The 15,125-nt window shown below is 41.1% G+C and overlaps 2 protein-coding genes across 2 annotated transcripts; both read left to right on the top strand.

The window, feature by feature from the left end:
- The first annotated feature begins 1,979 nt into the window (after positions 1-1,979).
- Positions 1,980-3,536, top strand: LOC115042167 (interferon-induced protein with tetratricopeptide repeats 1-like). Its single transcript, XM_029500231.1, has 2 exons — positions 1,980-1,984; positions 2,246-3,536. The coding sequence occupies exons 1-2, from the start codon at positions 1,980-1,982 to the stop codon at positions 3,534-3,536; spliced, it is 1,296 nt and encodes a 431-aa protein (XP_029356091.1).
- Positions 3,537-6,377: 2,841 nt separating this feature from the next.
- On the top strand, positions 6,378-8,363 carry LOC115042351 (uncharacterized). The gene is made up of 5 exons (XM_029500512.1): positions 6,378-6,523; positions 6,646-6,747; positions 6,849-7,016; positions 7,105-7,224; positions 7,639-8,363. Exons 1-5 carry the CDS (start codon positions 6,475-6,477, stop codon positions 7,860-7,862), a joined length of 663 nt encoding a protein of 220 aa, XP_029356372.1. The 5' UTR covers positions 6,378-6,474; the 3' UTR covers positions 7,863-8,363.
- The last annotated feature ends 6,762 nt before the right edge of the window (positions 8,364-15,125 follow it).

The raw sequence follows: 15,125 nt of genomic DNA, 5'->3' as shown, positions 1-15,125 counted from the left end.
AGGTGTTGTCATCAAACTGAAACCAACTTCCCGTCTAACAGATGCCATCCTACGTCGTCTTTTTAAGGAAATATGACATTTTGTTTTAATTTTTGTGCCAATGACCCAGATCTACCTGCCCCTAAAAGACAACAATGGGAGTCATTTGAATTTGCTTTGCAACTGTTTCATTACATAAAAGACTGGTTAGCCTTGAACTTTTTAAATTTATTTAAAGTAAAACAGAGGTCATTGTCTTCAAACCCAGTTACATTTCAGTGGACTCCACATTCAACCTAGGTCCCTTTGGAACTTTTGTCACATCTATTGTGTCAAATCTTGGAGTCAAAATGGACTGTGATTTTAAACTAGATAAACATCAATGCTGTGATCAAAGCTGTTTTTTATAATTTAAGAATGGTCTCAAAGGTTAAACTGTTTTTATCTTTTTTTGACTGAGAAAGTTGTCCATAGGTTTTATTACTGCATGCCCTGAGTACTGTAACGGACTTCATCTGGGTGTCAGTCAATTCTCACTTTTCCATCTTACTGGTCCAAAATGTAGCACCCCGAGTTTTAACCGGAACAGATGAAAAGGAACATCACTCCAGTCTTTGCGGCGCTCCATTGGCTCCCAGATCATTTTAGAGTTGATTTTAAGATCTCAATGTTTGTATTTAAAGCTCTGAAATGGCTTGCCCATTTTTATCTGACAAACTTCTTAAATCCCTATGTCCCTTCTCTGCCTTTCAGATCTGAAGACCAACTGGTCCTTGAGGTTCCTCAGACCAGACTCAGAGGCAACGGGGACCGTGTTTTTGCTTTGCTGGCCCCAAACCGTGGAACTCTCTGCCCCTTCATGTGAAACAAACCCCCAGCTTGGCTGATTTTAAAACACACTTTTATTCTTTGGCTTTTAACACAGTTTGAGACTCCAACATTTCAGCTTTAATGTTTGTTGTTTTTTTGTTTGTTTTTTTTTTTTAGTTGTTTTTAGTTGGTGTGTTCTCATATTTTTCTTAATGCTGATTTAAGGCCCCAAGCGCGGAAATCGAACCCACTGTGAGGCAACAGTGCCACCATCACCACCGTGCTGGCTGTCTTTTAGCTTTGAACTGTTTCATGTTGATGTTATGTTTTGCTTTTATGGCTTCCCTAATACCCTTTGGATTTTCTTGTTGCTGAAATGTGCTTTATTAATAAACTTAACTTGCAAGCAATTAGATTTAAGGGCTCGGACTGAATGACTGAAGTCAAGTAGATGGTTCAGACCCGGAAGTTATTACAGACTTGCTCTTGATTGGGTGAAAGGGTCATGGACTGATTTGTGGTATTTTGCACTGTTTGAAGACCACATTGCCTGCCTGACCATCTGAGAGGGTTTCAGACCCACAGCTGTTGGGTCGAGAAAGCTGTTTAAACCGGACTGATTAAGATCAATGAAGTCATAACAAAGTAAATAAGAGTTGACGGAGTGAGACAGAGTACTTTTGCATCGAGTACATTAAATAGTTTACCATCTGTTTTTATCTGCTCCAAAGGCTATTGCTTTTGTGTCATAGCTCTTAACAGCAAGTTCCAGCTCAGTTTAACAGAAAACCTCTTGGCCTCTGTGACAGCACCTTTTACAACCAAAATTTAAAAAGGTTTGCAGCAGCTTCAATAAGTCAAATTAACTGCTGTGCTAGGACTTCAGCTCTTTGATTATCTACGAAAAATTTTTTTATGTGACAAATAATTACAAAAAGAGAGAACAGCATTCATGTGATAGTATCGATCAGTGATGAAATCTTGGACTCTGAGCTCAGTCCTTCTGACTTTGAAATACGTGGCTGTAGTTTCTGCATGGAGGAAATCAAAGTCAGGGTCCAGCACTCCACATTACAACATATACAACAGCATAAAAGTTAAACATTAATGGTCAGGTGGTACCACACCCAAAGCAGCCGCTTAAATGAAGATAAGACAACACAGACTCAACAACTGACACCAGCAAGACTATGAGGTGAGACGCTGCTTTTCTAATTTCAGGGATCAGCATCAATGATCATGAATCCAAAGCCATGCATTCATGCATGCCTGTTTCTTCATTTCTTCAGTTTCTCCCTCTTCCTTGCTTCTTTCCTTTTTTTAGTTCTTCCTCCTTTCCTTGAGGAAAGCAGAATTCAGATGCTGCCTCCCGGAGATAATCCAATCAGAGCAGATCATATTACGAAGGACCTTCTACCGCTGTACTTAACTCTCCTTATTTTTTATTCTCCATCAGTGCTGCTCAGCCTGATGCCACACTGGAGGACAAACTGGAGGCCCTGGAGTGCCACTTCACTTGGGGCCTACAGTACAGCAGGGCCAGACTCTTACGATTGGGGGACAAGCTGGAGGACATCGGCACTGCGGAGGGAAACAGGTGGCTGGGCCACATTTACAACCTGCAGGGCTACATCCACCACCAGCTGGGCTTCAACGATGAGGCCAGGAGTTTCTTCAGCAGAGCTGCAGAAGCTTTTTGCCAAATCAGGAATGTTGTCCCAGATGAGGGCCCCTGGTTGGTGGTGAACTTTGGGAATAAGGCTTGGCTGCACTACAGTCTGGGAGAACATGCAGAGACTCGGGTTTGTCTGTCACGGGTTGATGAGCTAATGAGAGCGTACCCATCTCCATCAGAGGTGGAGCTCCATCCAGAGATCTGCGCTGAGAAAGCCTGGACTCTGATGAAGTTTGGCCCAGAAAAGGAGCTGCTGGCTGCTGATTACTTCCAGAAAGCCATCAGGATGCAGCCAGAGATGGTGGAGTGGCAGACCAGCCACGTGTTAGCACTAGCAAATACCTCAAACAAGGATGAGATCTTGGAGAAAATGAGAATTGCCCAACGACATGACCCACAAAATTTTTACCTAGCTGCTGTTTACCTTGAGGCACAAGCTGAAAGAGGACAAAGGATAGAAAGTAAAGCACGGGAGCTCGCCAGAAGGGTTTTGGAGCATCCTGTTGGCAGCTACAGTGGTATCGCACCATTACTAAGGGTATACAAACTCCACTTATCTCCGGATGAAGCAATTCATCTGGCCGAGGAAGCTCTGGAAAGACATCCAGATGAACGTTTTCTAAAGATGCGTGCTGCACTTTGCTACAAAGACAGAATCTTTTTAAACAATGAATGCACCCTGGAGGACAGAATGATCAACAGAGCAATCAGCCTACACAAGGATGTGAGCTCTCTTTACCCCAATTCTTCACTCAAAATAAAAATATCTCTTGCCAACATCTATGGAAAGTCACATCGCATCCAAGACGGTGACCAGATATTCAAGGAGCTGCTTCAAATTGATCTGGAACCTGAAGACGCACAGCTGCTTTACAACTACTATGCTAAGTATTTAAAGTTTATAAAAAACCAGAACTATGAGTCTATAAAGTACCACATGGAAGTAGCAAAGATACCAGAACAAACTTTCTTCCGTAAGAACAGCATCTGTATTCTGGAGAGGATTAAGGACAGAAACAGAAACCGGATGTGTAGAGAAATTGAAGAGTTTCTGGCTAATCTGCAACATTAAGAGTCAATGGGAACCTGATCTCAATATCTGTAAGAGGATCAGACTAACATATCTTTTCACAGTCTGACTGATTACAAGGAAAACTTCATTCAAACAGTCTGACTATACAATAATCATAAGATCTCATGCTACTGATGTAAGGAAGACATTTGATCAGAACTGCTTTAACCACGACTTTAAGATATGAAAACAACATTACGAGGGTATCAAACCCAGAATGCTGCGACTAGGACTTAACCTGAATGATACACTCACTACAATTAAATTCCTTTCATTCATTCTTTCATTTGCTAGAGCCAATCATAGCTCACACTTGGGGAGGGCTGGGTCACCCTGGACAGGTCACCAGTCCATCACAGGGCCAACACACAGAGACAGACAGAGACCAACAACCACTCACACTCACGCTCAAACCTACAGACAATTTAGAGTCACCTTTCAATGTCTGCACCCTTTATAATATGAAAGACATGTGGCTGTAGTTTCTGTTTTGGAGAAATCAAAGTCCAGATCCAGCGTTCTGCATTACAACATATACAACAGCATAAAAGTAATACATTAATGATCAGATGGTGCCACACCCAAAGCAGCCACTTAAATAAAGATAAGAAAACAGAGACTCGACAACTGACAACAGCAAGATTATGGCAACCTGATCTCAATATCTGTAAGAGGATCAGATCTGGATCCAGACTAACATAGCTTTTCACAGTCTGGCTGGTAACATGGAAAGCTTCATTCAAATAGTCTAACACTACAATAATCATAAGATCTCACGCTACTGAAATAAAGAACCCATTTGATCAGAGTTCCTCTAACCAAGACTTTAAGATCTGAAAGCGACATTACAAGGGTGTCAAACCCAGAATGCTGCGACTAGGACTTAACCTGAATGATACACTCGCTACAATTAAATTCCTTTCATTAATTCTTTCATTTGCTAGAGCCAATCATAGCTCACACTTGGGGAGGGCTGGGTCACCCTGGACAGGTCGCCAGTCCATCACAAGGCCAACACACAGAGACAGACAGAGACCAACAACCACTCACACTCACACACACACTCCACAGTCACCTTTCAATATCTGTACCCTTTATAATATGAAAGACATGTGGCTGTAGTTTCTGTTTTAGAGAAATCAAAGTCCAGATCCAGCGTTCTGCATTACAACATATACAACAGCATAAAAGTAATACATTAATGATGTATTTAACATTGTCTAATCTTAAATTTTTTAACACTTATAAATAATTATTATCGTTAATTAAATGTGTCTACATTTAACCCATTGTTCAGGATTGTTTGCAAAGGCCAACTACATAAATAAATCGTTAACAGTTTGCACATTAACATGGAATTTTGTGACTGCACTCAACACTCCCTGATCAGGTCCATACTGTAGACAGCTGCTAGAAACTGGAGCTGTATAAATAAGTTCACGTCTGTATCAGTAAAAAGTGACTCGCAAAGTCATACCTTGTTTCATAAATCTCGTCGACTCTCTTTGAGAGGTTTATGATGCAACGTATGATGAAAAGAGTATGAGTCTACAGGAAACAGAATGATGCCTGTGGGGAAAAACACAGAGTCTCAGAGGAATGCTAAATGTAAGAAATATGCTGTCTGGCTGCTACGCAAAGACAGAAGGATGGGAAATAATTTCTTTGCTGGTTTTACAGGTTCTGTATGTGGTTCCCGGACATAAAACAAAGCTTGGCATGGATGAAGGAGGACATATTTGTGAGCTGAGACAAGCAGCAGTATCAATTCAGAAAAATTCGGCAAAAGCAGTTTAGAAGCACAAATGCAGTGGGGTTCACATGAATTTGTGGCTGTTGCTATGGACAGCGCTTAAGTTGAGCTCAAGAAGCCAATCCTGAGTTACGAATAATCAGGACCCAAAGTTGAAACGTTAATGGAGAGAGGTTCCCAAATCAAATAAAATTTATTGATATAAAAAAAGTTACTTCAAGGCTGTTTTTACATGTATAGCAGGTCTGCACCGAACTTTTTATAGGATCATTCAAATCATTTAAAGACACACAACAAATCCCTCCACGAGCAGCCGTTGGAGAGAGTGACAAGGAAAAACAATGAGGGTCTTGAAAGCTGGGAGAGAACCTACATCCAGAGAGCAAATTGACCTGGGACATAAAGGAACTATGAGCTCTCTGAGATATGATGGAGTCATTTAGAGCTTTATATGTGAGGAGAAGGATTTTAAATTATATTCTGAATTTTATTGGGAGTCAGTGAAGAGAAGTTAGCAGAGGAGCAATTTGATCTCTTTTTCTAGTTCCTGTTCCTGCAGCAGTGTTCTGAATCAACTGAAAGCTTTTCAGAGAATTGTTGGGTAATCCTGATACTAATTAATTACAGTCTCAAGGCAATGAATGCATGAACAATTTGTGTGCTGAAACCCTGCTCCTGGAATCTGGGGTTTAACTGAGGTTACATTTAGACTGAAGGAATGATGAATGCTAAACCACACGTTAATTATTTCTTCACTCACTCACACTCAACCATTGTATGAAATAAAATTGTTGGCATGAGTTCACTTTTTTCCTCCTCGCACCCACATTATTCACTGATGCATGACACTTCCCCTCAATGAGAAAACAAAATGGAAAGTAAAATTAAGATGAGAGATTAAGGTATACTCAGATAACAACACAGGTCAAAAAGTAAAATGTGCATGAAACATAAATCTCACAGTTCAAAACATTTATGACGAACCACAAAAATCTGGAATCTGGGAAATAAAGACTTTGATGTTGAAATCCTGATCCACATCGATGGGTTGATCTGGAAAGGGTGTGATTAGGTGTGGTGTGAGCTGTGGAGCAGGAAAACCTGCCAATCCCTGATGTTTGACAGGTGGGGTATTTAAGTCAAACTGATCGGGGCAGGAGTTACAGTTCTCTTCTGGTCTCCAACATGAAGCTGATCCTCTCTCTGACTTTCCTCTGGGTGCTCGGCAGCACAGGTAATGCTACAATCCTGTTTGAGCAGCTTTTGCTCCATCTGATTATCCACAGTAATCATCTTTATTAACCAGAACTGAAAAAAAGAAGAGATTAAATGATTTGTTCTGTGATCTTCTTTCAGAGGCAGAACTCAGCTGTCTGACCTGCGTGAATCAGCAGTGTTCAAATGCTGTATCTCGAACATGCAACATGGGCGAGCTATGCGTTTCTGCTGCTTCTGAAGGTCTTTTCCTCGTGTTATCAGTTACTTTGAATGAAATACAGCCACTGCAGAGTTACCTGCATTTTACATCAACATTAACCAACTCATCTTGGTCCCTGTAGTCTCTGGACTTGGAACCAACCTGCAGCAAATCATCAAGTCCTGTGCACCATCGGAGCTGTGTGCAGCCACCGGGACACAGGCGTTTTCAGTCAACCTGGGTTTTCTCAGTGTACTCGCTAATGTTTCATGCTGCGACTCCAACAACTGCAACTCGCAAAATCAAACTTGTAAGTACATACAATTGTATTTCAGTTGATTTTGAGGAAGAATATTAGCATCCGCCCTCTGACATGTTCCTTTTCATTGTACTTTCAGTCCTAGGTGCTCAGATGAACAACAGCCTCGAGTGTTACTCCTGTAACTCAACCACTGACACTGTATGCAGAACTAAACTACAGTGTAGAGGAGTGGAGAACCGCTGCTTTAACACCAGAGGTGGGTTTTCTTTGTATGAATTTTAGATAACCCATAATTGACTGCTTTCAATTATTAGATTATGAGAAAAATCTGCTAGAGAAAATTTCAAAGCCTCAAATTAAGCAGACACAGATTTACATTATTGTTTATTGTTATTGTATAATTTTGGTTATTTTACTTTGACATCCATCCATAGTGTTGGCACAGTCCAATACAGAAATTCTGATTGTACATGGGTAGTTAGCAATGTGTTTACCTGCTGAATGAAATTGCTTAACACACAAATTTGACAACAGTTGGATTTTTGTTGAAGCCATTGTGTCCATTTAGTCCACATGGATGGACCTTTAATTTACCTGTAAGGTGAAATATCTCAATTAAACAATACTTCAACAATAAGTACAGTTAATAAAAGTGATGTTTCATTTCCAGTGACTATCAGCAACAACACATCTTCATTTTTGGGCTGTGCATCTCAAAATGCATGTTCAGCTGCTGATTCAGCCGGAGACATCCTGGCAATGCAAACGCTCGTCAACATCTCCACTGCAACAACATGCTGTTCAACAGATTTATGTAACTCCGTCACAACAATATCTGGAAGCATTGGCATCATCCCTCTGCTGCTTGGACTCCTCATCTTCAGCTTCTATTAGAACATGGAGAAAATTGGATCACGCACCTTTGAAGCCACCAGGATTCCAAAGAACCTCCTGAAACCTAGATTTACTTGGAAGTTAAGGAGGACAGGAAATCCAAATTTAGGGGAAAGAGGAATCAGGGTGAAGCTGAGGTATTAGAGAGAAAAAAAAAACAGATGAAGGAGATACAAACAACTTTAAGAAACTTTATATAAAAATAATTAACTAACTTGGTACAAACTGGTTGGATATCAGCATATTTAAGTGATCGCCGTTATTTCAAAGTCATGGTTTCTTAGTCAGTGGTGGAGGATTGGGTTTGCCTTTGGGGCCTCTTGTTCTTTCTCTACTTCAATCATTTGCTTCATTGAAATCAACACGTTTGCTGATTAATCTCAATATGGCTCTGATTTTTAACATGTTTGCTTTACATGGTTCTGAAATATAAACAAATCTTGATGTGATCATTTTGAAAGAAGCTCCCAAACAAATCCAATAAATCAATAAAACTGTGAACTTGGTGAGTCTTTGCTGATCATTTGAACGCTGTTAATTATCTTATAGTTATGCAGTAATGTGATGGAAATAGCCATTAATCAAGAGCACAATGACAAGTTATTATTAAAGTGCTGCAGAATGTAAAAAGGGTTGGTAAGTTATTGTAACTACAACGGGCACGTACAGCCAGTCTTTTTCATATGAGCACCCATGAATATTAACGGCATTAATAACCCTTATTGAGTTGTGAAGGCAATTAATAACAAGTACAAGTGATGAGCAGCAAAAACGATGATTAATCACATGATGATGCCTTTTTATTTTGAAATACAATGAACTAAACAGAATCACAAATGATTGAAAAGGGGAACCAAAAATATCTGCATACTTGAAAATGAAGGTTAGTTCCCAATGAACCAAACAAGTTCCTCGTTCTTCGCTGATGACGGTGACGAACAAGGAAGTTGTTTGGAACAACAGAGTTTCAGTATTACAGTTTCACAGCAATAAGCATTTACAGTCATGAAATATGAATAACAGAATGTTAAGGTGAATGCATCAAAACTTGACAAATTAATAACCTTCAGACATTTCTAAATACTTTCACAGAAATAAAAGGTTTAAAAGAAGCTCCTGGTGTCACATGTGTGGTCTAATGTTGTATGAGAGCCCAAATTCAAAGAATAGCTGCCATTGTTTATTAAAAACTGTCACCAGCAGAATCTACTAATTGGCTGATCTGAGGACTTGGCAAGGGTCCACATCCACTGTCTGAATTAGGATAGGGGTCTGTTGTGTTTTGAGATGAGGCTAATGGCTGAGAAAAGTGTGTTACAATGATAAGAGCTGTTAAGAGCAGATCAGTGGCTGTTTTTTGAAGTCTGTGTGTTTGAAGGATTGATTGACGGAGGATGTTGAATTCTAGATCTTTGGGGTGGCGGAAACGAAACTTGTCAGGGGGTTTAAGTTTGAACTAACAGAGTGTTCGCTCTGAGACACAAACAGGTGGGTCTTTTCATCGCAGCCAAATGTTTTTTCAAGACTTACTTCCTCATGGAACATTTCCAGACATCTGTCTTTGAAGCAGAAAAGCACATCAACGTTATCTCTTCAATCAGGCAGAGTGTTCTCTGTTAACACCTCAGATTTTTTTCCTAATGCAAACTGTGTGTAACACATTTCTTTATGTTAGTTTTTTTTTTTTTTTTTGGTTGTTTGTTTGTCTCAGTTTTGTGGACATGATCAACAACAACATGAGGAGCTTCTTCAAATTTTGTGCCATGATTCACAATTCATGATTTACTCACACACACACACACACACACCGTCTCACTTGCTCTGAATCAGAGCCTGGATAGCTCAGTTGGCAGAGCATCAGACTTTTAATCTGAGGGGCCCGGAGTTAAAGTCCCTGTTCACAGGGCCTAAATTTCCTTGATTTCAAGCAACAAGAGTTAGTCCACATGCAGCCTACTTCTGAGTCCAAACAGACTTCAGCATTCCAATTAGAACTATAGATGCTTCATAAAGATAAGTGGAGAATGTTGTTGACAGACAGGTTCAGACCCGTCTTTAAACAAGGAGCGGCTGGCACTTCTTCTTTATGTTGGCGATTGAGATCACCCATTATAAAAGCTCCATCCTCAGAAAAATTTCCTACTTTCTTGCTCTATTTCTTACCTTTTCCATTTTAATGCCCCGCCCCCTCCCCCATTCTCTTTTTTCTTTTTAATGTGAGTCTGTTATGTGTGAGAAGTGTGCAGCACAAGGCACTACACAAACTTCCATACAAATTCCTCTATTTTTGGAGTGCGCCAAATACTGGGAATGGTAATAAGTTTCATTTTCACCAGTTTGAAAATATTAATTTGCATAACTTGACCAGATGCAGATGATCATTCTCACCGTGTTTACAGGATTAAAGACAAGAGACTGTGACGAAACCTACCTTCACAGTCCTTTCGTTTACTTTACACAATGAGGATATTGGACAAGAAATATCCTCCAAAAAATCTTGAGTGCCACAGGGGTTGTGCATGCATATGTGTGTGTGTGTGTGGGGGGTGGGGTGTTTGAGAGAGAGAGAGACCTCTGTTCCACAGTCATCTATGAATAAACAAAGTGGACAGCATGGACCATTAATCTGTTTTTTGTGCCTGTGTGTCCGTCTTGTCTGTGTGTCTGCGTGTTTATGTAATCTCAGTAAAATTGTCTATAGTGTAATATGAGTGTAACAGTTGGTGAACTGCTCTATCCATATCAGAGGAGTCTGTCTTTAAGTCATTGGCTCTCCCCTACATACAAGTGTTGGATGCAGGAAGAAAAGGTAAAAAAAAGAAAAAAAAAAAAAATTTCTGAGTTGGAAGTGACCCTTGTCGGTGAGGTGGGGCCCAAAAAACCATCCTGTTTGGAGGTCACAGCACCAGAATCACAAACCAAAGGAAGCTGCAGCTGCAGCTGTGAACACCGTCAGTGGGATGGAGCACATGGTGCCAGAAAAAAAGTGGTCTGACGTAAAGGTACATCTTTTTATTCCTTTAGGCACAGCACGTGTTTAATCTATGGGTTAGGGCTAGGGTTAGGGTTAGGGCAGGGCTACCACTCCATCAGTGCCAGTTGGCTACATAAAAAAATCATATTTTCAGCAATGGCCAAGAGAAGCAGCTAAAAGGTTATGTCATAAGGGCCTCTGATATCGACTAGCGCAGGGGTCGGCAACCTTTAACACCGAAAGAGCCATTTGATCCGGTTTCCACGGAAAAGAAAACACTGGGAGCTATTAAATAGAAAGAAAAAATAAAACAAAAAACAACAACAACAACAACTTCCCTTTCATGCTTCGGGGTTCACCCCAGCCGTACACTTATTAGTGCTTTGACTACCCTTTTGAAGATGGGCTATCATCTTATCTAAAATGAAGATAACACTGTATATATTGCTTTTTCTTACCTTTACACTTTGTATAAACAACTAAAGTGTGTTGCTTATGAAATCCATGAAATGCTACAGAGAAAATTTAATTTTATCTATGTAATGAACACATTTTGAACATTTTGAATTCTTGAAAAAATAATACAATGTCTGAATGTCTCTTTCAAATAAATTAAAAAGCTGAACTTAAATTATCCATGTAGCAAACAAAAGCAAAAAAATGCCGTGAGCCGTCATCCTTATATCGCCTTTGGGCTTTCAGAGCATGTAGCGGAGCCTTGACCTGAATTTAAAAAATAAATTGGGGAAAAAAGCACTGTGTCACTAAACAATGAAAAATAAATATTTGCAAAATATCTGCATAAATATTTATTTTACCTGGTTAATGGGACTTCTGCTCCTGAACCTCTGCGCACAGCGTCTGCAAATCGGAGCTGTATTAAGTCACTCTCATCTTTACGCAGGACTGTAAGCTGTCATCTGTGAGGCGTGAGCGGTGTTTGTTTTTAATGTAGTTCATGGTGGAGAATAGCTGCTGGTACTGGTACTGGTAGGCCACTCTCATCAGAGGTAAATGCAAATGAATCTGCCCAGGCATCATTGAATGTTCTATTTTCTTCAGATATTTTTCTTTTCATACATTTCTCCATACTTGGCCTTGCTGGGGTTGAAAGTCGCGACAAATGGACAGCGTTTTGGCGGGTATACCGGCTTTCGCGAGTATGATGTTTATTTTGAGCAACGAAAAACAATAAAATATATTTATTCCAATATGTCAAGATCACAATAATCTTCCAATTTAGAACTAAAATATTAAAGAACTAACACAAATAAAATACACTTCAATTAAATACTTAGGTTTTTTTTTTTTTTTAGTAATTTATTTTCCCAAGCCACTCAGAGCCGCAGTATAAGGATGAAAGAGCCGCATGCGGCTCCGGAGCCGCGGGTTGCCGACCCCTGGACTAGGGTCTTGCATCCAAAGAAGTCTGTGGCCTGGCTTTCCAATATGCAGCGTCACAGAACATCACTATTCCACAGTCACACATTTCACACATGTCACAGTCAGACATTTATTGAGCCCGAGCAGACTGGTTCAGAGCCAGATAAGACCTGGCAGCGGTGCTCAACGTGGTCTTCCAATCTTCCAAATCAGCTGTTGCGTTCTTCCGAAGTTTCAGGAAAAAAGATCTCAGAGTCTGTTGAGGTTAAAGTTTTATTCAAAGCAGAGCAAGTATTTGAACAGACGGTGTGAGTGGTTCAGACCACACTCTGAACACACTAAGGAATTGATCTTTGTTCCCCCCTGTATGCTTCTTTGAGCTTCAACCTACTACCTACGCTTCTCCCTCATCTCCAAACTTCCTGTCCTCTTCTCTACCAAAGGGAATTCCCCTTTTCTGACTTTAATGCCATCTCAGCATTTTATTGAGGTCTACAAGGCTTCACTGTGTCTGTCCACAATGCACTGGTTCCTGGCAGTCATCCTCTCCAGGGCTGCTAAGGTTTCCTGCCAGACTCAGCGGGCTCAGCAGAACTGGGCCTGGACCGACGGGACAGTGACTTCAGATTCCTGACAGGGGAATAAAGGGGGCTGGAAACCATTTACCATCAAGAAAGTTGGCATACCTGTGGCGGAGCTGACCAGGGAATTGTGGGCATACTCCACCTAAGGCAGGTGGGTAGACCAGGAGGCAGGGAGTCAGGCAGCCACACACCGCAGAGAGGCCTCCAGATTCTGATTCGCTTGCTCCGTCTGGCCGTTGGTCTAGGGGTGATATCCAGCGGAGAGACTGACCGATGCACCCAGAGCATGACAGAATGCCTTCCAAAGTTGGGAGGGGAACTGGGGGCTCCGGTCGGACACAATGTTCTGGGGAATCCCATGAAGGCGAAATACGTGGAGAACCAGATGATTAGAAGAAGAAATTTCAGACAGTGGGACAAAATGAACTGCTTTGGAAAAAATGGTCAACGATAGTAAGAATGGTGCTATTGCCGTCTGAGGGGGGAAGTCTGCTGACAAAGCCAACTGCAATGTGCGACCAGGGGCAATGAGATATGGGCAAGGGACAGAGGAGGCAGCAACAAACTCCCTGGTGTCAGAAGACATCGAGGGCCACCAGAAACACTTCTGCAGCACGGTGAGGGTACGACGAACACCAGGATGACAGGCTACCTTGCAAAAAACCCTAACCCTAACCCTAACCCGCAGAAGACCAAGCATAACTTGTGTTTAGTGAGGTTAGTCTGGTGAGAGCAGCTAATCTGCTGTGATTCTTAATGAACCTCCTGTAAAAATTAGCAAAGCCCAGAAAGTGCTTTAGTTGCTTATGAGTGGTGGGTACTGGCCACTCCTTTACAGCTTTGATCTTTATACGCTCATTGAAAGGCCTTTGGTGGATAATAGTTATTGCTTGTCCCAATAACTAGTTCTCCGCCCTGAGTGTGGGGAATTAGGCCGCGAGTGCCGGTGAATTCAGCCTGCCTCAGACCCTCTGTGCTTGTTCGTTAGATTAGCTACCTAACCAGACAGCAACTGCGACCAGCCGCAGCAGAGGTTTTGCACGAAAAGGTTAGAAACATTTACTTTGGGGAAAAGAAAGCCCTATTATCGAACACTGAATGCAGCTGAATAAAAATAAATAAATAAAGTGTGTCACTATTAAGTCCCAGAACGGACTGCAGATGAAACAAATTAAGAGTTACGGAGCGTAATCTGATCCCTAAAAACTATTTGTTGGACCAAACTGAGAAGCTGAAAAAAGAGCGCTTAGATTACTTGATTTAACATTCCTAGAAGGGAAAAATTAAGCTGAAAATCAAGCCTTTTAGCCGTATTAACTTTTGTGTGTGTGGTCTCTTAAAAGAGACTCATTGAGAAGTAACTCGATCGGTGCCGTATGTAAAACTAATTCTGTCTTACCTGAGGAGCGAAGGCCTATCAGTGGGCGGTGCAACACCGTCACCACCAACTCTGCCTCTTCCTCTCCTTTCAACCATGGGTGACATGGCTGACAAATATCTGACTCCCTCTGGTGGCCGATTTGAGTAATTGAGTTTGAGAGATGAAAATTAAAACAATGACTGTGTGCATGAGAAACACTGCTATTTGATGTTGTGAAGCTGCATCACACTGTATGCTTGGTAAACATAATTGTTATTCACAGTTGTGTCTAATTTTAAGTTGGGATAACACATAACCCTCACCCATTCCAACATTTGTAAAGATAAAGTTATTGTGATAACACACATACCACACAGGAACAGCTCTCTCCACTCAGTACTGAAACCACCAGCATGTCTACTGCTAGGCCAGCAGACACTGGAGCTGCAGAGCTGAAACCTAACCTAACCCTAACCCTACCTGGTTATGCTGATCACATCCAAAACACTAACCCATTAAAATTAGAATCTGTAATGTCAGACCTGGTTGGTCAAGCCCTAAGCCAATCCTGTAAAGACAAAGGATTAACCAAGCCTAGCCATATTAGTGACAGCATGATTCAAATATGCAAATGACTTGTTAACACAAGCAGCCAACAAAGCACAGCAAATCTCACAGATGCAAGATGAACTCAGTTTCCTGCAGCAGATAAACCAACCACCACTACCTACAGACAAAGCTGAGGAACGCATTGAGGGGCTCACAACCCAACTAGATGCATCAAACAAAAGAGAATGTGAGCTGAAAGAGACAAATCTTGAACTTTAACGACTTCAAAAAGAAGTTAGCTGAACTTCATAATGAGCTTAAGAATATAATGACAGATTGTGATGAGTCACACGATCTTCTCCAAAAGGTAACAGAGGAACTAGAGGATGTGAAAGCTCAGAACCAGGCTTATT

This window comes from Echeneis naucrates, chromosome 4, assembly GCF_900963305.1.
Source record: "Echeneis naucrates chromosome 4, fEcheNa1.1, whole genome shotgun sequence".
In the NCBI taxonomy this organism is placed as follows: domain Eukaryota; kingdom Metazoa; phylum Chordata; class Actinopteri; order Carangiformes; family Echeneidae; genus Echeneis; species Echeneis naucrates.
Note: the sequence above shows the minus strand (reverse complement) of the source record. Positions and strands in the feature narration are given on the sequence as shown.